Genomic DNA, 25,268 nt, shown 5'->3' with positions numbered 1-25,268 from the left:
TCACTCGTCAGTCACTGAATGTCAATGAAATCACAACGGCATGCTCCAAGTTGGCTCAGGCTGGTAGAAGAAAGGTGGACAGGGAAAACCGACGTTTCAAGGAAGAATGGACAGAGCAATTTGTTTTCATCCTACCTACTGCAAGTACCAGACCAATATGTCTAATATGCAACAGTACTGTTGCTCTGGTGAAAAGTGAAAATCTGAAACGTCACTATCTGAAAGAGCACCGCGAATTTGAAGAGACATTTCCTCATGATTCGGAGCTAAGAAAAAAAGAAATCACGAGGCTGAAAAAGTCATATGAAACATCAAGCAAGATTTTTGTTAAATCTATGACACAACAACAAATAGCAACAGAGTGCTCACTCAGAGTGGCATGGGTTTTGGGTAAACACAAGAAGCTATTCTCTGATGCAGAAATAATTAAAGAATGCTTGACTGAAGTGATGGGTGCCATGTTAGAAGGCAAAGAAAAGGAGGAAATGACAGCTAAAATAAATCAAATCCCACTCTCTGATGCCACAGCTACCAGACGTACTGAAATATTTATTTTATTTAAGTTCTTATTTAATTTTGTTTCAAAGAAAATCTTTAATGTATTTTATTGGATATTTATTTTATTTTTGTTAATTTTAAGAAAATGTTAAACTACTACCTACCTCCTGCCAGGGGCGCCACTAGGGATTTTGGGCCCCATGAAAATAATCTTTACAGGGCCCCCTGTATTATAATTTCATCATCATTAGGGGCCTCTCTGGGCCCCCCTCCATCATGGGCCCCTAGAATCCGTCTCCTTTACCCCCCCTTTTCGGCGCCCCTGCCTCCTGCTACTATATAAGTTTGACCGATAATAAACGGACCCAGCCTGTTTCAAAATAACATTTGTGGACCTACAAGATTTGTACTTGAGGACCCCTGCTATATACTGTATGCCTGTACTTGTTTATCATTGGAGTCATATCACGATTTGTTTTCTACATTTAAAACACTTCCTTATGTTAAAAATTATATGGTGGTTCTTTGGTCAAAATTATGCATACATTAGACCGTCTTAGATCATCTTAAAGCCACTCTCTAACCGATTGCCACTGATGTAACTAAGGCAAAATATGTCACAATCGCCTCAAATTCTAAACAGCTCTTTTGGATCAAGTTTGGAAGAAGACAAAATTGTTTTATAAATATCTCTGCAGTGCCTAAATTGTTTGATTTCAAATGTTCTGGGGTTATGTGGATCGCAAATATACAAAAAAGGTAAGAAAATGTTGGCTTTGCATAATACAATCCTTTTAAATATTCTAAAACAGAATTGAAATGTGTTTAGTAACCGTGAGAGGTCCTACAGGGGTTAGAGCAGAGGTGTCAAACCCGTTTTCATTGAGGGCCACATTGTAGTTATGACTGCCCCTCGAAGGGCCATTTGTAACACTGAATATATATGAATACAAACATATAATGGCCTCGTGAATATTAATACATAAATGCTTGTGTATTTTTATATATATCTTTATTAATACATTGATTATCAATTTGCTGTAAAATCAAAGTTGACAGGCAGATATTTAGGAATTTTTGACAACAAAAAAATGCTTGCAATATTTTGTTACACAATAAAAATGTCATTAAAATTTTGAAAATATGCAATTACATTTAATCCAGTTTTCCTGTCAAATTTTAAAAACACATTTAGCACAAAAATAATGTGCTTTATTGACGCACATTTTTTTAGGCTTACTCGAGCCACAAAAGATGATGTGACAGGCCAGATCTAGCCCCTGGGCATTGAGCTTGACACCTGTGGGTTAGCGTACCTAAAAAAAACTTTTTAGGACATTTTTATGGGTGCATAAATGACTTGCAGTTTTCGTCATAAACTGAGGGTCTTGGAATGTAACCCCACAAACAGCGCAGCTTTACAGTAAATTCAGACTCCTCTAACAAAACTTTCAAGGATGCTAAACAGTAGAGGTTCTTGGGGTGATGATTCGATTCAGAATCGATTCTTGATTCAACACCATTCTCATAATGTATTATTATTAAATTATAATAAAACCTTTTCCAAAACAGGTTACAAAAGCTTCACTTAGCTACTGACGTCTGACTTATATGCAGTGTTGTCCTAAAAAACATATTTGAAAAAAATGTATTACAATTTTTTTTTTTTTTTTTACAAAAATCACAGAATGTTAATCACTCTAGTAAAAGAAAATAAAGCAAACCCCAATCCCAACTTAACAATATTTAGGATTTAAATTTACAAGCAATTGAGAAGACATATACATTCAATACTTATTAAAAAACTTTGTGGAAAAAAATAATACATATTTTGTTTTTTGTTTTTATTTTTAAATAAATTCTTGACAATTATGAATCGAATTAAAATCTACAAAAAAATAAATCGCGATTTCTATCATTTTTTAGCACCCCTACCAAACAACTATTTTACCAGAAGAGAACATTTATCAATTAGAGCAGTGGTTCTTTTTTCACCAATTACCACCTCAGAAACTATCACTCTCCAAGTACTACCACAATGACCAACATCAAAATACAGTAACATAGTTACTGCCTGGGTATTCATAAAAACAAAGCAGAGGTTTTATTTAACACGTATATTCAATATTTTTGGACCGTGTGTAACATTACACACAGTGTGAACAGTAACACTGTGTTTGAATATAGGAAAATAAAACACTGTACTTTAATCAAGTGATTATTTGGCATACCACTAGATGGAGCTCACGTACCACAATTTGAGAATCACTGAATTAGAGTAATAGAGCTCTATTGATGTAAATATACATTTGTTTGGTTTAATCAGTCACTGTGTGGATCATCTGCAGAATAAAAACATAACTTTTATGTCACAAAATATACAGTACATATTGCAACACATTTTATTTAAAGGCCTACTGAAACCCACTACTACCGACCACGCAGTCTGATAGTTTATATATCAATGATGAAATCTTAACATTGCAACACATGTCACTATGGCCGGGTTAGATTAGTAAAGTGCTATTTCAAATTTCCCGCGAAATATCCTGCTGAAAACGTCTCGGTATGATGACGTTTGCGCGTGACGTCACGGATTGTAGCGGACATTTTGGGACACCATTGTGGCCAGCTATTAAGTCGTCTGTTTTCATCGCAAAATTCCACAGTATTCTGGACATCTGTGTTGGTGAATCTTTTGCAGTTTGTTTAATGAACAATGGAGATAACAAAGAAGAAAGCTGTAGGTGGGAAGCGGTGTATTAGCGGCCGGCTGCTGCAACACAAACACGTAGCCGGTGTTTCATTGTTTACATTCCCGAACGATGACAGTCAAGCTTTACCATTGGCCTGGGACAAGCTTTACCATTGGCCTGGGACAAGCTTTACCATTGGCCTGGGACAACAGAGACTCCTACCAGGAGGACTTTGAGTTGGATACGCGCTACCGTGAGTACGCAGCTGCGGCTTCCAAACATTTGATCGCTTGCCCGTACGTGCGTGCCCCTATGTGCATGTCACGTACGTAACTTTGGGGAAATACATATGCTGTATGAACTTTGTGGAGGTGAACGGTACTTTGGGCTGTGGGATTGAGTGTGTTGTGCGGGTGTTTGATTTGTATTGGCGGGTTATATGGACGGGAGGGGGGAGGTGTTTGTTATGTGGGATTAATTTGTGGCATATTAAATATAAGCCTGGTTGTGTTGTGGCTAATAGAGTATATACAGTATATGTCTTGTGTTTATTTACTGTTTTAGTCATTCCCAGCTGAATATTAGGTCCCACCCGCCTCTCGCAGCATCTTCCCTATCTGAATTGCTTCCACTGCCCTCTAGTCCTTCACTCTCACTTTCCTCATCCACAAATCTTTCATCCTCGCTCAAATTAATGGGGAAATCGTCGCTTTCTCGGTCCGAATCGCTCTCGCTGCTTGTGGCCATGATTGTAAACAATGTGCAGATGTGAGGAGCTCCACAACCTGTGACGTCACGCTACTTCCGGTACAGGCAAGGCTTTTATATCAGCGACCAAAAGTTGCGAACTTTATCGTCGATGTTCTCTACTAAATCCTTTCAGCAAAAATATGGCAATATCGCGAAATGATCAAGTATGACACATAGAATGGATCTGCTATCCCCATTTAAATAAGAAAATCTAATTTCAGTAGGCCTTTAACAACCTTTTTGTGGTGACTCACCCAGGTTGAGTGCTCCTTCATCTGATGCTGGTTGTTATGAGAGCCATTGGCATTGCCGTGCCAGAAGCAGTCCTGGCAGAGTTGGTATCCACGGCAACGGAGACATCGATAGCGGAAGCCTGTCATACCGTTGCTGCGACAGTAGGAACAAGTCACGGGGTGGTGAACTGACACAGAAAGAAAGGAAGGTTAAAAGCTAAAATTACAAATGTGCATTATTTGGGTAAAAAAGGGAAGTACTATCAAACAAGAGCATACTCTGAACAGCAAATGATCCCAAAAAACAAAGAATTAATGAATATTTACCATGTTCCACGGTGGCAAGACGATGCATTAGGGGCAGCCAGACAAGACATGGAGGGGGGTCTGCTGCAATATCCAGGAACATGTTGAGCATCACCCTCTTCTACATCACCGAGAACAAGCAAACTCATCAGAAAAAACAAGTAAGGAGTACACACACATATCACAACAACGGATGCGATGCTTTAGCTCACATGTTGTGGGAAACAGGAGCGAGCCATGTTGTTCGTGTAGCCGAAGGACGGTCGTTCGTGCACAGCGTAAGTCGATTTGAGAGCCTCTCTTAGAAAATTGTCAAATTTGGACAGGACCATCACGCCGCCGGAGTCTGACATTTGAGAAAACACATCTGCACACACACAAGAACAGCAGCAGTAGTAACATACTGTTTGATTGCCACAAGATGACTCTTATGTATACCGTGTATATCATCATGCACTTTTACATTCTATCGATGCAATTTAGAGTCTGGATTGACCTGACATGCACAAAGTAAACTGGAGCACCCAGAGAGAACAGGACAAACATGTAAATTATACAAAAAGAGGCTTGAGGAACGTTACAACCCAAAATTCCCTGGGTAATTGCGGTTAATTCAAGGAATAAGGCAGCTATGAGTAAGTATGCAACTATTAACCGGTTTTACTATTAACCAGGACTATAAACGTCACGGTTATTTAATTGCAAAGGCTCCACTATGCCCCATGTTTCAGACCTCCTCACTCGCTATAAACGGACATTATGTAATTTTCGTACGTTATTGTTGGCACAACCTGATCGGAACGAAAACAAAGTTACACCAACGGTGGACAAAAAAACATGCTAGTATGCTACATTATCCTAAAAATGGCAGCAGGACAAAGCAGGGAACTGATACCACCCAAACAAATGCTGTGTGGGAACATTTCAGATACCGCACTTAAAAAATGAATTAAATTCAATTAAAGAATTGAGTGGGTCAAAAGTTAAATATAAATGTGTCCCTAATAATCATTAGCTTTTGGAAGTGGGAATTTTTGCGCAACTCACTATTTGATTACAATTACGATTCAGGGGCTACCTTTTGATTATAAATCGATTATTTAACAGTATTGTATATTTATATTATATTGTATATTGTTAATATGTTGTATATCATTGTTATATATTCTAAATGTATTACATTTAATCATTATTAATATTAATAATATGTCTACAAAATGCTACTCCTTTGGCTAGTGACATGCAGTATCGCATCATTTTAGTTTTTTGAATGTCAGTGAGCACAGCAAAGATATTTATATATAATTTATATATATATGGAAGACTGTAGTGGCCAAATAAGTGAAAAGATAAATAAACACAGAATGCACAGACACTTTGGCCCCAGTCGCCATAAACGTGCAGCTCAAAGGCATGTGTCGTCTATCTACTCATTCATATCTAAGGCTGAAAGTGCTGCCGGCCGGCGGTCGCACTTTATGAATATTATTGTCTCTCCAGACTATTTAATCTATTTGCCAATTTCCTCTTCTTAACTGCGTAATCTCTGCTGTATCAGTAGCCATCAGTTGAAGGGTACAAAGCATTGTTTTGTTTTTTGTTTCACTACTTTACATTCAAGCTAGTTTCGTGCCGCGGCGAGCATACTTTTTTAATTTGTCTTTCCTTCCCTCCTCCATGTGTCCACGGCTCTGCGCTAACACAGCTAACACATAATACCAAAATAATTTTAGCTATTTGTTCTCCTATTATTAGTTAGGACCAATGCTACAATGAACATTTTGAGAACATTAGCATTAATGCTGCATTTTAAAACTACTTTATTTACCATACATAAAAAATCCATATTTGAACATTTGTCCAACGATTCAGAATCTTCCACATTCTAATCGTGATGCATAGAAGAATGTATCTTTTTTCCCACCTTTAGCAGCTTAGCGTTGAGTCCGTTCAGAGTAAACAAACAGCAACAGTTAGTCCTGTCATTTACTGACCATTTAACATTAAAGATTGTTTATTCTGTTGTTGTTGTTATTGTTGTGTTTGCTGTCTTCCTTTTTTTCTCTTTCTATCCCCTCCTGCACCAAATGATAATATAAATACATTTAATAAAGTCAAATACTAATAAGGCAACTAGAGAAGTTTCCTGCACTTCTCTTTTGTAAAGTAAATCTGAACAGCCGATATGGGCATCTACATCAACATAGATTTCCCTGAGAAGGTGGACAGGACAAAAATTAAATAAATACATTTAAAAAAAAGATTGCTTATTCTTGTCCGTATTGAATCAACTATAGGCATTGTTAGCTAATATAGCTGGAGTAGAACACTAACATTACATCAGGAGCTCGTAAAATAACAGCACTTAGGGGAATTTAATTATGTGCATGCCAGTTAACAACACAGCATAGAATATTATTAAAAATTAATTAATAGGCATAGTTGACAGTTGAGGACAATAACACTTGAGTTTATGACCTAGTAAACTGAGTAACATTTCCCTCTGGGGGAATAGTATAGTTAAACTTAGTCTTATGTTGTTCATACAATTATTAATTTATTTATTCATTATTATCCATCCATCCATCGATTTTATACCGCTTGTCCCTTTCGGGATTGCGGGGGGTCGCTGGACCCTATTATTATACACATAAATAATAATACATATGGTCATTTAATAATAATAATAATAATAATACATTTGACTTATGAGGCGACTTTCTAGGCACTCAGGGACACCGTAAAAAAATGTGTGGTATATATTTATATGAATTATTTTGTACTGTATTTATAAGGTTATTATTAGATGAATGCTTTTTCAAATAACAAATTAAAATCTATAAGGAATATCAATGTAATTTTACAATGTTGTGAAATGAATCAATGCATAATAATTGTGAAACAGTCAAAATCAATAACTGTTGCAGCCGCAGTTATGAGTGAGGCCCTTACAGACAGTTTGGTCAAATAGGCCCCAAGCCACCTTAATCCTTTTTTTTGGTGTCTGCTGATACTTACAGCGGAGCTTGTCCACTAGTTTTCCTCCACACAACACAGACAAAATGGCTTTCACTGATAGCACAGTCAGTCTGCCATCTGGCTCGCTAAAAAATAGAAATAAATAAAAATAACACATGACAAATACTGGATGTGGACAGGCCTCTCATATTTGGATAAGAAACTATTTTTTTCCATGTACCTCTCAATGGCAGCAAGTATGAACTGGACAAACAGGAGAGTACTCTCTCGTGGATTAATTGGGTGTGTGGTGGGCAGGCGCTTGCTCAGCTGGTTGAACAGAGAGGACACCAGATTCTCCAGCCTGGTCACAGAAATGCCGGCATTCAGTTCCACGGCGTTCAGACCAGCGTCGCGCACCGCCTCGATCACGTTGTATATGTCGATGAGGTGCACTGCAATTGAAATCAGGTGGTGTCAAATAGTGGTGACACATGTTTACATTTAGGTACAATGTGTCCAAGCTGGAAAAAATAGTGCCGGGACACAATGACTGTCCAATAAAATACACCATGACTAGCCTTAGTTTTCACTTAATTTTGATCTGGTTTTTTTTACATGAAAAATAGCCAAATCAATATTTTTGACTGAGGGAATGAGTCCTTATCATTAACACAAAACAAAAAACATATGATTCAATTATAACTAAAAACTGTTCAAAAGTGTTATAGTACAAAGAAGAACAATTCTGATAAACATCTTGAATTTTACTGATAAATGAGATAATCTATCATCAATTACAGGTGAAACTCAAAACATTTTAATATTGTGCAGAGGTTCGTTTATACTTGCAATCATGTGAAACTAATGTATGACATAGGCTCATAACACGCAACTCAAGATATTTCAAAACTTATTTTGATATAATTTTGATAAATATGGATTACACTACAGCCTATTATTACCCCAAATAAAAAATGTCAGGAAATTTGGGGTTTTCAAATACTGTAAACCATGATCATCAAAATAATAACAGATAAAAGTTTGAGATATTTGACATTGTATGGCATGAGTTTATATCACATATTAGTTACACATTAGAAGTTAAAATGCTGAAATGAATGGACTTTTACACGATATTAAATTGTTTTCGATTTTACCTGTATATATTCAGCAAATCATGCAAACCACAATTTACAATCTGTTCATATAAACTATATTGATATGTATTGATTCATTCAGTTATCTGTTTTTCTGTGTTACAATTTGAGACTGGAAGTGTTAAATAAAATATGCTTCTCTCTTCACCTTTTTGGACATGTTGGAATGTGAAACCGTAAATATGTGATGTACCATATTGTAATTTTATGCATGTTAAAAAATAAACTATTAATAAACTAATAAATCACTGATGAATAAGAGCAATGGCTTTTTGCAATAGTTGTAAGCCTGGGCTGAAAATCAATAAGCCAATTAATCAAACAATAAAGGAAAATGAACACGATAATTTTGCTGGCATTGATAAATTGCCACGTCTGTTTGTTTTCTCCGTCTCTTGCTTTCAAACAGGGTGAAAGAGGTTCCACGCTGTGCATCGCTCTGACCGCCTTAGTGCGTTTGTTCAATAACGGATTTAAATAAAAGGGATTGAACCCTCTTGTCAGTCATCCACAATCTTTGTCTCTGTGTGTAGAGACGGGACTGCTCGTTTTCAACAGCGACAGAGCCTCGCAAGTTGCTACTTGCTTGTGAGAAGACCGGCAAAGTAACAAATTAAGGGAACAAAAATTAAATTTCAAAACCAAATGTCCCTGTGTAGGAAAATATCGGCTTTAAACCGACAATTGAGCAAGAATGCCCAGATTGTTGGAAAGTGATGGCAACAAAAAAGAAAAAGAAAACCTAAGCCAGTTTTTCCAACTTGGGAAAAAACTGCACTTTAAGGTTTTCAATATTATTTGATGTGCAATTTTTGCTTATCAAGACAGAGTCCATTTCATTTTTATTGTTTGTTTATTTATTTAGGACAATCAAACGTTCTTGACATTCCAACTACAACGCTGCAAAATAATCAAGCAGGTCATTGTGTCACAGCTGAAACTCTTTGGGTAATTAATGTGTGTATATGACAGGAAGAGAAGATCCCTCTAAAATATAAGTAAAATATTAGTCCTTGACTCACAGTTGCATCTCTTCTGAATGAATCTCAGCTTGCAGGCCGTTCGATACGTTGAGAGACAAATGGCATCAAAGTTCTGCTCCCCTGGGACACAGAAGAGAGAACAATGATAACACTGTTGGACTTTTTCATCAAACTGTAATGACCCACATTATCACAGCGATGAAAGAATATCTATAAAAAAGGCCAAAGAGGAAAATGTCAAAAGATCACTCACTAAGCTCCACCAGGATCTGCCTTCCGCCTGCTCCTACGGTAGCCAGTGGATCCCCCCTACCTCTCTCTCCCCGGGCCCCCTCCGCCATCACCATCCTGCATGACAGACATGCAATAAAACATGACCGTGCAGATATCAGACATTCCACGCTTTTCCGAACTTGGTTGAAGCAGAAAGGAATTTTGAGTCTGATAGTTTATCACGACAAAGTATTCCTATGAATTTCTCACTTGATGACAGTCAGATGTTTTTTATCCATGGAAATTGTGTGATTGTGTGACTGTGACCTAAATCCTCTAGCATATATTTCCAGTAAACTGGCATGAACTGCAAACATTTGTAAAAATGATATAAAGGAAAGGGAGAAACGGAAAACAAGGAGCACACACACACACACACACACACACACACACACACACACACACACACACACACACACACACACACACACACACACACACACACACACACACACACACACACACACACACACACACACACACATATATATATAAACACATATATGTATATATTGGCATCCCTTGTATAAATATGGTGACAAGCTAAGCCATGCCCTTAGTCACACCCCCTGTCCATACACACATTCCAGAGAGGATTTAGAAGCTTCCCAGGAGACCTCATGTTTCTTTCTGACAAAAGGATTCCTCCTTTCAGTCAATCTCTCTCTCTCTCACACACACACACACACACACGCACACACGCACACGCGCACACACGCACACACGCACACACGCACACACGCACACTCAGGCACACACATTTCAGTTTTAATCCCAGTCAGTCAAGTGCATGTGTAGCGTGTTCAGTGGTGCAAGGGAACCGCTTCAGTGTGTCCTTGAGAGCAAAATGAGATGTTCTATTAAAAGTGTTCATCTTGAGGGCAGGCTGGAAAAAAAAATAAAAATACGTCGATTGAAACATCAAACCATAACTTATGTCTCTAAAATTGCACATGAAAACTCACAATTCAAAACTGCCGTCAGCAAAACTTGCATTTGCGAGAACTTGTGCCAGTAAGCACCAAAAGCATTGACCAGAATTTGAGGTTTGCTTTTTCTTAGCCTTTTTTGTGGTTTCGCAACACTCAATATTATTATTAGGAATGAGCATAAGTGTCACTTGTAGTGCAATAACAACCAATGTTATTATTTTCCACTTGTGTGATTGGAAGTGAAGTTCAAGGCCTAGGTTTGTGCCGTTTTCATAAAAATATGTTTGAACGCTAATGCTTACTGACCCAGAAATCAATACAAACACTTTAATCAGTCCTCAATGGAAGGCCAGGCTATTACTGTACTAGAGTCCAGCAGGAGCTGTGAATGTAAACAGGCTTAATGCAGAAGAAGTTATATAAAAGTCATCTTGTGCACCAGCTGTTATGAGCGATCTGTCTCTCGCTAGCTTACGACTCATCCCACTCCCATGGCGAGCAAACTATTATTATCAGATGGACGTTAGCTGTAACTGCTAGCCCGCTCTGCATTGGTCTCCTGACGCCAACATGTAGGCGCATTTGCTGTGCAAGGTCTGCTTCCCATTTTAACTTTGGAAGCATCTAAGATATAATTACCCTTCCCATTATTACTCAGCTAGGTCAGGCTCGATTGATATTTTTGTCATCGTCGGGACAATATCACGTTACATTAAAGTTGCACTGTATTGGGACAGAGAGACTATCAGGGCACTTGGGTATTACACATTCAGGAAGTGAAAATATGCTCCACCCTTTGCAGCTAAACCAATTCCACTTTTCTGGGGAGACTACAAGATTTTGGATTATGATTCTAGGATTTTTTGTCGATTTATCCAGAAGAGAATTTCTGTACTCTGAGGTCAGGGACATTGGATGTCAGGGCCTGCTGGCGTACTCGCTGTACTCTATTACATGGGATTGAGGTCAGGGCTCTTCCACACCAAACTAGTTAAATATACCTGGCCCCAAATTGTCCTCACTGCCGAAAAATGAGTTGTGAACCAGATAGTGATAGGTTTCATAAAAGGACTAATCCATTCAATAATTTGCCTTAGGCTAAATCGAGTGCACTACCTCACTGTGACCAGCAGAGGCACTGTTGATTCATTGTCAACATGACCTAAGTTATGGAACGTTAATATGTATTGTTTATTTTGAACAAAGAGAGCACAGTCTACCAAGTAAAAGTCATTGTGTCTTAAAGATACCTGACCAATAAAGCTGATTCTGATCAGAATTGGAACCAGAATCCAATAAAGTTGATTCTGGAAAAGGTTTGAACAGTTTGTGACTAAGGTGTGAGGGCTCTGTAGTGATTCTGCCTGGCAGTTTCCTGACCTCTGGACCGCTATAAGTGCTGCATGCGTGGAAAAGTTGACACTAGGGCTTGGCCGATGAAACAATACCAATATATATCGCGATAGATACATAATCCATATCAATATAACATGTGTTTGATAAAATATTCGGTATATATTTATATTTTTGGTCGGAAGAAACCAAAAGTTATGAAGCAAGATTTGTTTCATTGAGTCACTCGCGCTTTGGGAATCCAGCAAACAGGAAACAGGAAGTGTCACTGAGCATTGGGAGGGACGCGCCAACAGCCAATCAGTTAAGATAATTCACTGTGCAATGGGAGGGACACGCTAACAGCCAATCACGTAACAGTATCGACTACTTTTTTGGTTGCACCGTCTTTCTGTCTCGCTGTGGATTCACTGCATGGAGTAAGAAGAGAAACTGTAATATCTTGATATATCAACTTAAAGGCCTACTGAAACCCACTACTACCGACCACGCAGTCTGATAGTTTATATATCAATGATGAAATCTTAACATTATAACACATGCCAATACGGCCGGGTTAACTTATAAAGTGACATTTTAAATTTGCCGCTAAACTTCCGGTTCGAAACGCCTCTGAGGATGACGTATGCGCGTGACGTAGCCCCGGGAACACGGGTATGCCTTCCACATTGAAGCCAATACGAAAAAGCTCTGTTTTCATTTCATAATTCCACAGTATTCTGGACATCGGTGTTCGTGAATCTGTTGCAATCATGTTCATTGCATTATGGAGAAAGAAGCTGAGCAAGCAAAGAAGAAAGTTGTCGGTGCGAAATGGACGTATTTTTCGAACGTAGTCAGCAACAACAGTACACAGCCGGCGCTTCTTTGTTTACATTCCCGAAAGATGCAGTCAAGATGGAAGAACTCGGGTAACAGAGACTCTAACCAGGAGGACTTTTGACTTCGATACACAGACGCCTGTAGAGAACTGGGACAACACAGACTCTTACCAGGATTACTTTGATTTGGATGACAAAGACGCAGACGTGCTACTGTGAGTATGCAGCTTTGGCTTCTAAACATTTGATCGCTTGACCGTATGTGCGCAACTTTTTTTTGCGTATGTACGTAACTTTTTAAAAATATATAAGCTTTATGAACCTTGGGTTAGGTGAACGGTCTTTTGGGCTGAGTGATTGTGTGTGTTGATCAGGTGTTTGAATTGTATTGGCGTGTTCTATGGAGCTAGGAGCTAGCATAGGAGCTAAGAGTTAGCATAACAAAGACTTAGGTGTTTTTATGCAGGATTAATTTGTGTCATATTAAATATAAGCCTGGTTGTGTTGTGGCTAATAGAGTAAATATATGTCTTGTGTTTATTTACTGTTTTAGTCATTCCCAGCTGAATACCAGGTACCGTGAGTATGCAGCCTTGGCTGCTAAACATTTGATAGCTTGACCGTACGTGCGCGTCACGTAAGTAACTTTTTAAAAATATATGAGCTTTATGAACCTTGGGTTAGGTGAACGGTCTTTTGGGCTGAGTGATTGTGTGTGTTGATCAGGTGTTTGAATTGTATTGGCGTGTTCTATGGAGCTAGGAGCTAGCATAGGAGCTAGGAGCTAGCATAACAAACACGCAGGTGTTTTTATGCAGGATTAATTTGTGGCATATTAAATATAAGCCTGGTTGTGTTGTGGCTAATAGAGTAAATATATGTCTTGTGTTTATTTACTGTTGTAGTCATTCCCAGCTGAATATCAGGTACCGTGAGTATGCAGCCTTGGCTGCTAAACATTTGATAGCTTGACCGTATGTGCGCGTCACGTACGTAACTTTTTAAAAATATATAAGCTTTATGAACCTTGGGTTAGGTGAACGGTCTTTTGGGCTGAGTGATTGTGTGTGTTGATCAGGTGTTTGAATTGTATTGGCGTGTTCTATGGAGCTAGGAGCTAGCAGAGGAGCTAGGAGCTAGCATAACAAACACGTAGGTGTTTTTATGCAGGATTAATTTGTGGCATATTAAATATAAGCCTGGTTGTGTTGTGGCTAATAGAGTATATATATGTCTTGTGTTTATTTACTGTTGTAGTCATTCCCAGCTGAATATCAGGTCACCCCCGGCTCTCACAGCATCTTCCCTATCTGAATAGCTTCAACTCCCCACTAGTCCTTCACTTGCACTTTACTCATCCACAAATCTTTCATCCTCGCTCAAATTAATGGGGAAATTGTCGCTTTCTCGGTCCGAATCTCTCTCACTTCATGCGGCCATCATTGTAAACAATAGGGAACTTTGCGTATATGTTCAACTGACTACGTCACGCTACTTCCGGTAGGGGCAAGCCTTTTTTTATCAGATACCAAAAGTTGCAATCTTTATCGTCGTTGTTCTATACTAAATCCTTTCAGCAAAAATATGGCAATATCGCGAAATGATCAAGTATGACACATAGAATAGATCTGCTATCCCCGTTTAAATAAAAAAAATTCATTTCAGTAGGCCTTTAATAACAGAAACTCACGTTCATCTTACCTGGCTACAAGACACCCTCTCCACTGATAAATAACACCCTTGGTAAGTTGGAAATTGTTTCAGTGTATTTATTGGCAGGCTTAAATAAGTCATAAAAAGTATCAATTATTATCGATTTCGACCAATATTAAAAACGGATAACGTGATATAGTTTTCAGCCATATTGCCCAGCCCTGGTTGACACTGATTGTCTTTTCTGCAGTCCTAATTGTCCGTTGCTGTCTGATTCTGATTATTCTGGCATGAAAACAGAATCAGAGAAGAGAAAGTAAAAATGAGTGCTGCGGAAAACAAATAAATTGTGGATATAACAGGAAAAATTACCTCAACAGTTTGGCAGTTTTTTTGGATTTTTTCCTAACGGACCAAAGTCCTTCACCACGCTCATCTTTTTTTTCCCTACCTGTTCCCTATTTGGATGTACGGAAACAACAGGTACAAACTAAAGTGTAGGACTGTATTAATAAGATAAATAACAAAATATAACAAATGTGCAACTTTAAAATAATAGCATGGTCCAATAATATATAAAAAAATTATTGCATAATGTAAATTCATTTCAATACCCATCCATCCATCCATCTTCTTCCGCTTATCCGAGGTCGGGTCGCGGGGGCAGCAGCCTAAGCAGGGAAGCCCAGACTTTCCTCTCCCCAGCCAATTCGTCCAGCTCCTCCCGGGGAATCCCGAGGCGTTCCCAGGCCAGCCGGGAGACATAGTCTTCCCAACGTGTCCTGGGTCTTCCCCGTGGCCTCCTACCGGTTGGAAGTGCCCTAAACACCTCCCTAGGGAGGCGTTCGGGTGGCATCCTGACCAGATGCCCAAACCACCTCATCTGGCTCCTCTCTATGTGGAGGAGCAGCGGCTTTACTTTGAGCTCCCCCCGGATGGCAGAGCTTCTCACCCTATCTCTAAGGGAGAGCCCCGCCACCTGACGGAGGAAACTCATTTCGGCCGCTTGTACCCGTGATCTTGTCCTTTCGGTTATAACCCAAAGCTCATGACTATAGGTAAGGATGGGAACGTAGATCGACCGGTAAATTGAGAGCTATGCCTTCCGGCTCAGCTCCTTCTTCACCACAACGGATCGATACAGCGTCCGCATTACTGAAGACGCCGCACCGATCCGCCTGTCGATCTCACGATCCACTCTTCCCTCACTCGTGAAAAAGACTCCGAGGTACTTCAACTCCTCCACTTGGGGTAAGGTCTCCTCCCCAACCCGGAGAAGGCATTCCACCCTTTTCCGGGCGAGAACCATGGACTCGGACTTGGAGGTGCTGATTCTCATCCCAGTCGCTTCACACTCTGCTGCGAACCGATCCAGTGAGAGCTGAAGATCCTGGCCAGATGAAGCCATCAGGACCACATCATCTGCAAAAAGCAGAGACCTAATCCTGCAGCCACCAAACCGGATCCCCTCAACGCCTTGACTGCGCCTAGAAATTCTGTCCATAAAAGTTATGAACAGAATCGGTGACAAAGGGCAGCCTTGGCGGAGTCCAACCCTCACTGGAAACGTGTCCGACTTACTGACGGCAATGCGGACCAAGCTCTGACACTGATCATACAGGGAGCATTTCAATACTTAAATACGAATAACGGACCAAATTAAATGTTACACAGACCACGTGCTGTAAACCTGCAGAAAAACTTGTTCTTCCCAAGTTTCTCTACATTTACATTTTGCACTATTTTGTTAGACTTTATTAAACATTTCTTAAATATTGCTTTTTTCCACCTTAATTTATTGAGGGTATTTGTTAAGTGTTTATTGTGATTTTAGAATTTTGCTTAAATTGATTGTTTGACTGTTTTCCATGGTTGTGTTGAAATTTCCTGTCCTTTCTGCCTTGATAGCTAATCAGAGGAAGGTTACATTTGAAATAGAAATGTTAACATTTAATAACATATTTTTCTCCTGGTCCATATTAAAAATAGAAATAATATCGATATCGACCAATATAAAACACATATTGTGATACAGTTTTCAGCCATATCGTCCAGCCCTAAATTGGAGTCTCCAAAAGTGTCCAATAAGAACATAAAAAGTCGCTAGATTTGTTGCTAGACGCGTTTGTGAAAAACAGAATCCAGAGGGGCCTCAATACTCATTGAATTTGTACAGTATCCAATATATAAATATCAGGGTGCGAATGAGCTTGTTCAAAAGATCATTCTCACATTCTAATTATAATGTGTTTGTGAGCTAGCGCCACATTTTTTTGTGGTGACCAAATTTATTATGGTATGGTATAAGTATGGGAAACGTTGAAATGCCTAAATCCTGAGACTTGTGTGTAGTCAGTCTGACATCAAATACTTTCAATAGCTGTCATTGTAGAAGTGTTGTCTTCTACCCTCAATTACGCACCCAACAGTTACTACACTACATATAAAAGTATTCCTGGTTTATGAGCAGTGAACACAAGCTGCATGTAAGTTTAGAGCAGTGACAGGGGCCCATGTGACCTGAGAAGAACCCTTAAAAGGTTATGCGAGTGATGACAAACAGATGCGTTACACGGTCACGGAACCCAACTATAGAAAAATAAGAGAGAAAAAAAATCGACTGCATGTACGTTTCTTTTTTTTTTTAGTTGTGTGTGGGCATCGCTGCACAGTGCGGTTTGTAGCACCATAGTGTTTTATTATGGTCCACATTCACTGAGCTGTGTACAAACAAACACACATGAGCTGTCCCACTTGGTGGAAAGATAGCTTGTGTGTGTGTATGGCCATACCTCTGTGTGTCAGGGGGTCACAGGTCAGAGGAGCCCCAATAAAAGGATGTCTAATAGAAAGACAGAGAAAAGGCCATTATAAATGAATTATCGTCAGTCACCAGACAATAGTGTCACAGCCTTTTCAAACACTATGATATATCTATCTTGGTTTATTCAAATGAGTTGACAGAACCTCTCTCTGAATGTTTTGAACTCCTGTTCCGATGCCAGTGTCATACTGAGCAGATTTGTGCCACAGCAGGATTCCTTTGTGGGCGTCCCAAAGTTAATACCATGTTATGTTCATTGGACAGAAAACTACTTAAGACTGAATCAATAGGACCTCCACTTGTTGGATGCTCGATTGCACAGGTGTCAAACCCAAATCTGGCTCGCCACATTATTTTATGTGTCCCGCAAAAGCCTGGAAATAGGCGTTAATAAAATGCGAAGTCTTTTATTACTAAATATATTTATTTCCATTTTGACATTAAAAATCATGTACTGCATGAATTTGCATATATATTAAAATGCAATATTATCAAAATAAAAATATTATATTAACATGTATTCCAAAAATATTTTTTGCTAAAATAAAGATAAATACTGTACTTGAATATCTGCTTGACTTATGATTTCAAAACAAATTATCAATCAAATTGTACACTGTAAAATTGACAATAGATTTTACGGTTAAATTCCGCCGACTGAGTTTTTTTACCATAAAATCAACTTTGGTACTGTTTTTTCCCATATACAGTAAGACACCAAAAACATTAAAAAACTAACAAAAAAAACATTGAAATAACGAGATTTTACAGTAAAAATGAATTGGCAGCTCTGTTGCATGAATTTTACCGCTAAAAACAGTGGTATTGTTTTTCCATTCCATTCCATTTATTACATTTTTTTGTACGCTGTAAAAAAAAAAAAAAAGCTTTTACTGTAAAATTCTGGTGAATGAGCTGCCAGTTTTTGCAGTAAAATGTAAAGATTTTTTTTGCAGCTTATGTAAAAAAAAATATTGTTAATGTATATATATATATATATATATATATATATATATATATATATATATATATATATATATATATATATATATATATATATATATATATATATATATATATATATATATGTATATACACACGCATATTCATATAATACTCATTGTTAAATGCGGCCCTCTGAGGGCAACCATAACTATGATGTGGCCCTCAATGAAAACGAATGACACCCCTGCTCTATTCAATAAAGTAAATAAAGAATCAATAAAGTACTATCTATCTATCTATTGCTTTAAGATGTGTTTAATTCACAAACAATTCCACATATATTCATTCCTGCTTCAAATTCTGATGATAAAGTCATCAAAGTTTGTACTTAGCCAGAAACCCTGTCACATGCCAGATAAGAAAAAAAATCATGAAGCAAGCGTTATTACCTACTGTTTTACTGTACAAAATGTAGGCCCTTGTTATTTTTAACGGCACCCCCCGTCACTTTGCCCTGATGCTGAACCTGCAACAAGCCTGTACAGCCGCCGTCAATAAGACCCCAGCAACAAAATAAAATGCACTCGTTCTCAAGCAACATGGCTGTTATTTAGGGTAAGTCTGCACAAGCTGTATATTTATATGGGTGTACAGTGCAACTCAGGGAGCACAACATAGGCTGACAGCTGCAGTATACAACAAAGTCATTTCAAGTGAGTGGGGACCAAAAGAATGTTGGCTGAGGACAACATCAAGCTTTACTCCTACTGTAATCAGGACGGACTACAATAAGACGACGGTTTCAGTGAACTAATCCCAGTGAGGCCACACAGCTGTAACAGTAAAATCTGTGTCCAAATGTGCACCAATTATATTGACAAACATTTGAATGGACATGGTTGAAACAGAGCTTTTTGATTTCAGTCATAAGAAATGTGCGACATGATCTCATGTTTTTATACCTCATTTAACACCAGAACAAAGTTACTGATTTAACGGGTGTTGCTTTATATCACACACACGGGCATTTTTTTATGTGTCCTAGGCTCCATGTAAGTGTGCGCGGCTAATGCACATCTAATAGCTCGCTATATTGTAGCGCTGAGGGAGGAACTGCTGGAGTACCCAGCATGCCTTGCATGCACCTTGTAAAAACCAGTTAAAGTTGTGTGTTTACTATCAGCGCTTTGTTATTGTTACCCAGAAAGAATGGCAGTTCATTGTTGTTGTGAGTTAGCTTACTTGTTAGGTGTTGTGTTGTTTTTTTAGTTCATACTTGACTAAGATTGTCATTCTGTTTGATTCTTTTTGCCAAACTGGTTGCTGGATATTGATAACAAATAGAAGAGCACATATACAGAGTACCGATCCCATGATCTTACTGTATATATTTGGGATGTACCAATGGATCGATTACCGATCAGTATCGGGCAATTTTTGGAAAAAGGATGTGATCGCAACTGCCGATTAATTAATCACAAATGCTGAGTGTTAATTTTGGAGCTTTATTCAAATTCCACACTATCTTAATAAAAGTGCAGTCCTCCTTGTTTGAAACTAGCTATAATTAGTCCAAATATGTGTTCATCCATTGCTTACTGTTTTCCATAACTGTGGGTGAGGGCAGACCACCCATTAGTGTACCTGTGCAACCACAACACAGAAAATTTAGTATTTTATCATAACCCTGATCACGCGTGCACAGGCCCGACTGTCCTGCATACCACAACACTCTCTCTTTTGCACGCACAGATACACACACAGTGTACACACCTGTTTGCAGCTGCGTGCAGTCTAAAACATGGAATCACAAGCTGCTGGATTTGCGGCCCAAAAGAGTTATTCTTCACAGTGGATGAAGACGAATGGCACTGATGAAATGTTGGGACGACTCAAAAAGAGCAAGACGCTGATTTAGAAAGAGGCGTCAGGCAGGCGAAGGCGTACTAAAGAGGGGTAAGAGGGTGTTTACCACCCTTTGGACACACACACCCACACATACGCGCACACACAGAGCATAGCATGCCACATGACCACATAGCCACTTGCAGCTGCTCTGTATCCTCATGTCTGCCCTGACAGTTCTCTACGAATGTGTGAGTGTGTGCGTATTGTATGATGTGCATGCAGCGGGAATAACTTCAGACACAGACAGTTCTGAAATACCCATGAGAGCTATTTCTTTTCAGTGTGGCCCTTTAGTGTCACACACCAGAGGAGGCTCGTTGACTTAAGACCCAAATCCTTGCAGACACTTCAAGATTTCAAAAAATTGAGAAAGCAGATTGTGATCCATGCACTTTTTCTTAGCAGTGATTTCATTGGACATTTTAGACACATGGAGGCTATGTTTACATAAAATAAGCACCCCCCACGATGGAATTGGTAGTGTAGTGGTTTACGCAGTAGACTTTCATGCAACATAAGGTGGAGTATCACATTGGTAACTCGCAATATTGAAATATTTTGCCTTTGATACCACAATTATGTGGCATGATACAATGATTGTGATATTTTATATATAGTACATTACAATACCGACGTAACAAAAGAAGAGAAAAGTTAAGACAGTCTTAAGGTGCACGACAAGTATGCTTAACATTTAAAAAAATATTTTCAGTTAAAAAATACTTTTTTCTCAGTTTAAGTTCAGTCAATGCTTTTTATGAGAAGACAGTTAGCGCAAATTCCTTGCTATAAGCCGCTACTTTTTTCCTACACTTTGAACCCTGAAAACAGGCTGCAGCAAAAAGGGGACTTTCCTCATGCAGGGCAAACGGTCTGGTGCTTGAGCAGTGGTTATTACTATGTACTTCACTAATGCTTTTTTTTAATTAAAAAAACAAACTACCGTATTTTTCGGATAATAAATCGCTCCGGAGTATAAATCGCACAGGCCGAAAATGCATAATAAAGAAGGAAAAAAACATATATAAGTCGCATTTTTGGGGGAAATTTATTTGATAAAACAACACCAAGAATAGACATTTGAAAGGCAACTTAAAATAAATAAAGAATAGTGAACAACAGGCTGAATAAGTGTACGTAATATGACGCCTAAATAACCAACTGAGAACGTGCCTGGTATGTTAACGTAACATATAGTGGTAAGAGTCATTCAAATAACTATAACATATATAACATGCTATATGTTTACCAAACAATCTGTCACTCCTAATCGCTAAACCTGATGAAATCTTCTTCCTCGGTGTCGCTTCTAAACAACTAGTTTTCTTCATTTCAGTAAGAGTAGCCTCCGCTTTTCGCCAGTCCCTTACAAGTTTCTCGCTTACGCCAAACTTTCTTTCTGCTGCTCGATTGCCGTTTTCTGCTGCATATTTCACTACTTCCAGCTTGTAACCTGCAGTATATGATTTCCTTTTCGGTGCCATTTTTGTTCAGCCCTTCTCAGTTTTTATAAGTTACCACCAATGTTGAAATGATCAATTTTCATAGGTACGGAAGTAGTAGCAGGTAGCATCTTTTTTTTCACAATGCACTTCTGCCATGACCCGCCCCCGCCGAATTTTTATTGGTTGACGTGTGTGTGTGTGTGACGATTGCTGATATACGCCTAGTCTCTTACGGGAATGAGATAATTATTATTTGATATTTTACGGTAACGTGTTAATCATTTCACACATAAATCGCTCCAGAGTATAAATCGCTCCCCCAAACTATGAAAAAAACTGCGATTTGTAATCCGAAAAAAACGGTACTAATAGTATTATCATATGTGTATATATTTGTTGATGTAGTTGTCAGAAAAAAAAGCCTGATACCATTAAAAAAGGTCGATACTGATATACATCAAAAAGCCAAATATCTCTGGTTTACACAAAGCTAATAATGTGATAAGAGCTTTTTTTTTTTTTTACATTGACATCAGCATAATTCATCAATTAATGGCAAATATGCAATTCTAATTTTGACCTGCATGTATCAATCAGACTGTAAGACATGTCTTCATTGTAAATTTACATGTACAGTATTTATATCTGATGTTAGTGTATTTATGATGCTGGACAGTCGGAGATAATGCATTTTTAAAAACATTTTGTCCAATCTATGCTAGACTCCCACTAAATGCTCCATTCACAATCACACTGTGACTGACTGAGAACTAGGCCAGTGTCGCCCATTTTCACCCTTAGTCAGGATATACGGTATTAGAAAGGGATAGCTGGAATATATCATAGTAAAGTATCTATATTTTTAGTCATATAGTCAGTCCATTACAAGCAGGTTAAACAAAAAGTAAAGCTCCCCCTGCCTCTCCAGTGTCTTACAACAGAACTTTGACCTATGTGCTGTCATTGATACAAGGCAGGTAAAAACAGCAACACATCTCAATTTATGCAATTAAGATGGCCAGTGAGTAGGACAGATTTGTTTTCCTGGATCTGGTCGGCATATTTGGGGGATTTAATCTGGTGGAGTTAATAGTAATATCCCTCGGAGACTCAAACATTGCGCATGAAAGATATGAAATAAGCCTTTGGTGATTTCATGATTAGTTTGGTAGAAACATTAACCCACAAGTTTTCTGGGATGCCTTCCAAAATACATGAGGAAAGTTGAAAATCTACCTACATTTGGTACTTGACAGGCCTAAACATTAGCATTGTTTTATGCTGCCAATTCAGATACTGATCATCCATGAGTGAGATCAATCGATACCAATACCGATCACAGGTGTTATCTGTGTACATTTTTCCAATAATTTATGGTTAGAAGGCTATTGACAGCTTAACAATATCAACACAATATTTAAACCACTTCCTTGTTCTACTCTATTGCATACACTTGTTTAATCAAAACAAAGTACTAAACAAACCCCAAAACTCCTATTTACTACTCATTTAAATAATTTGGGTTTTGACCTCAAAATCCTCCTGTGTGCAGAGAATTGATCATAGACTGATACTACCCTACTACGCACCAACAGTTACTGCCGTGTGAATTGAGACACATAATTAGCTACTAGCTGCTTGTCAGCCTGGGGACTAAAAATAATTAAGTATCAGCCAGAAAGGATCAGCGTTTGTGATTGGCAATAAAAGGCATTAATCGGCAATGGCAATCGCATACTTCTTAACAAATATTTACCCCAATACAGATCCCTACTTAACATACAAAACAATATTTTACTAATTCAAAAATGGAAGAAAATAAACAAATAAATATGAGTCTTATGAAGCCTGAACAATACATTTATAGTTTCCTCTGCTAAGAAAGTATATTGGAAGTCTATGTATCTTAAGTACATTGAAAAAAAATTAAACTTGGTTAAAAGATTTTAGTGTAAGTACTTTTTTACCATATTCAACAATACCACGATAATAATGATAACCATGATAATTTTGGTCACAATAACATTATATATATGGACATACTGTAAACATGTGATGTACCATGAATTGATTAACGTGGACCCCGACTTAAACAAGTTGAAAAACTTATTCGGGTGTTACCATTTAGTGGTCAATTGTACGGAATATGTACTGTACTATTTCATATAATGTATTCTCTTCCTTTGCAATCTACTAATAAAAGTTTCAATCAATCAATCAAAACTACAGTAAGTTCAATGTAACCTTGGTATGCCGGTTCTAAATAAACAAAACAGTCAATCACTGAAGTAATAATTAAGATCACAAAAGTACAGTATAAACTATAAAGACTCTTCTGCATAAGTTGTTGAAGCGCATTAAAATTCATGATAAAAGTGATTTATTCCTAACTCAATCAGGAAGTCATGTTCTCATTAAAAAGTAAAGAAATCGAACGTGCCCGTACCCGATGATCTACTTTAACTGTTAGGATTTGGCAAATGCTTGCCTATTTCTGTCCCAGTGTCAAAAGGAAGACAAACAGTGGCAGTGTTGTCACAGCACCAGGTGATGACAACACACAGGTATTTAGCAAACACATGCAGTGAAACTTTATAGTCAAGAACGTGAGCACCCTTTGAGAAAAAAAGAGGACCATTTCTATCAGCACAAAGGGCTGCCACGCAAACCCCGAAATAACAATTTGAAAATCCAGACTCCAGTGAAGTGAAGTGAATTATATTTATATAGCGCTTTTCTCTAGTGACTCAAAGCACTTTACATAGTGAAACCCAATATCTAAGTTACATTTAAACCAGTGTGGGTGGCACTGGGAGCAGGTGGGTAAAGTGTCTTGCCCAAGGACACAACGGCAGTGACTAGGATGGCAGAAGCGGGGATCGAACCTGGAACCCTCAAGTTGCTGGCACGGCTACTCTACCAACCGAGCTATACCGCCCCCAGTTCCTGCAAATGTGTGCATTTCTATACTATATTTTACCTTTAGATGCTGGCACGGCTACTCTACCAACCGAGCTATACCGCCCCCAGTTCCTGCAAATGTGTGCATTTCTATACTATATTTTACCTTTAGATTTATTCTCATCTACGAACCTCTTTTGGCTGCCTTTTTGACACTTACATGTCCCATGAAATGTACCACATAATTTTTAATTTTTTAGTAGATTATTTACCAACATTACTATTATTAAAAATGTAATGTAAAAGGCAATAACATGCATGCAAATAACTCAGAAAACACTTCCCATTTGGCAACTCTATCCTGTAGCCACAACACTTTTGGTGTTGTGACCTCTGTTAACGATCTGTCACGTCAAAAACACAACTTCTCGCTGGCTACTAATAAATACTCTAGCATGACAACTGGTCCTGAACTATCAGTGTTTGGATTATAATCATCCAAATATGATTAGCAGCAAAGTAGACAGCCGTGAATGTTGTGGCTCGGAGAGCGAAAGGCTAGCTGGGCGGTTTGCTAAATAGCGAGCCTGTTTCGGTGCTCAGTTTGGCATTTAGGCAAGAGGAACAGC

The 25,268-nt window shown here is 38.4% G+C and overlaps 1 protein-coding gene across 6 annotated transcripts in view; it reads right to left on the bottom strand.

Annotated features, from left to right (window-relative positions):
* The window catches only part of LOC133640975 (dystrobrevin beta-like), a 72,845-nt gene that overhangs the window by 31,560 nt on the left and 16,017 nt on the right, over positions 1–25,268 (bottom strand). For 5 of the 6 annotated variants that reach the window (XM_062034721.1, XM_062034723.1, XM_062034724.1 and 2 more), the window contains exons 2-9: positions 17,409–17,458; positions 9,838–9,932; positions 9,624–9,704; positions 7,683–7,896; positions 7,502–7,587; positions 4,696–4,850; positions 4,505–4,604; positions 4,199–4,365 (exon numbers count right to left, since the gene is read on the bottom strand). In XM_062034721.1, the coding sequence (XP_061890705.1) occupies positions 4,199–4,365; positions 4,505–4,604; positions 4,696–4,850; positions 7,502–7,587; positions 7,683–7,896; positions 9,624–9,704; positions 9,838–9,931 (897 nt within the window). In that variant the 5' untranslated portion in view covers position 9,932; positions 17,409–17,458. The remainder of the gene's footprint in view (positions 1–4,198; positions 4,366–4,504; positions 4,605–4,695; positions 4,851–7,501; positions 7,588–7,682; positions 7,897–9,623; positions 9,705–9,837; positions 9,933–17,408; positions 17,459–25,268) is intronic. The other variant, XM_062034722.1, reaches the window with a different exon arrangement.

The sequence above is a fragment of the Entelurus aequoreus genome, linkage group LG23, assembly GCF_033978785.1.
Source record: "Entelurus aequoreus isolate RoL-2023_Sb linkage group LG23, RoL_Eaeq_v1.1, whole genome shotgun sequence".
Lineage (NCBI taxonomy): Eukaryota > Metazoa > Chordata > Actinopteri > Syngnathiformes > Syngnathidae > Entelurus > Entelurus aequoreus.
This window is presented reverse-complemented; position numbering and strand designations above follow the sequence as displayed.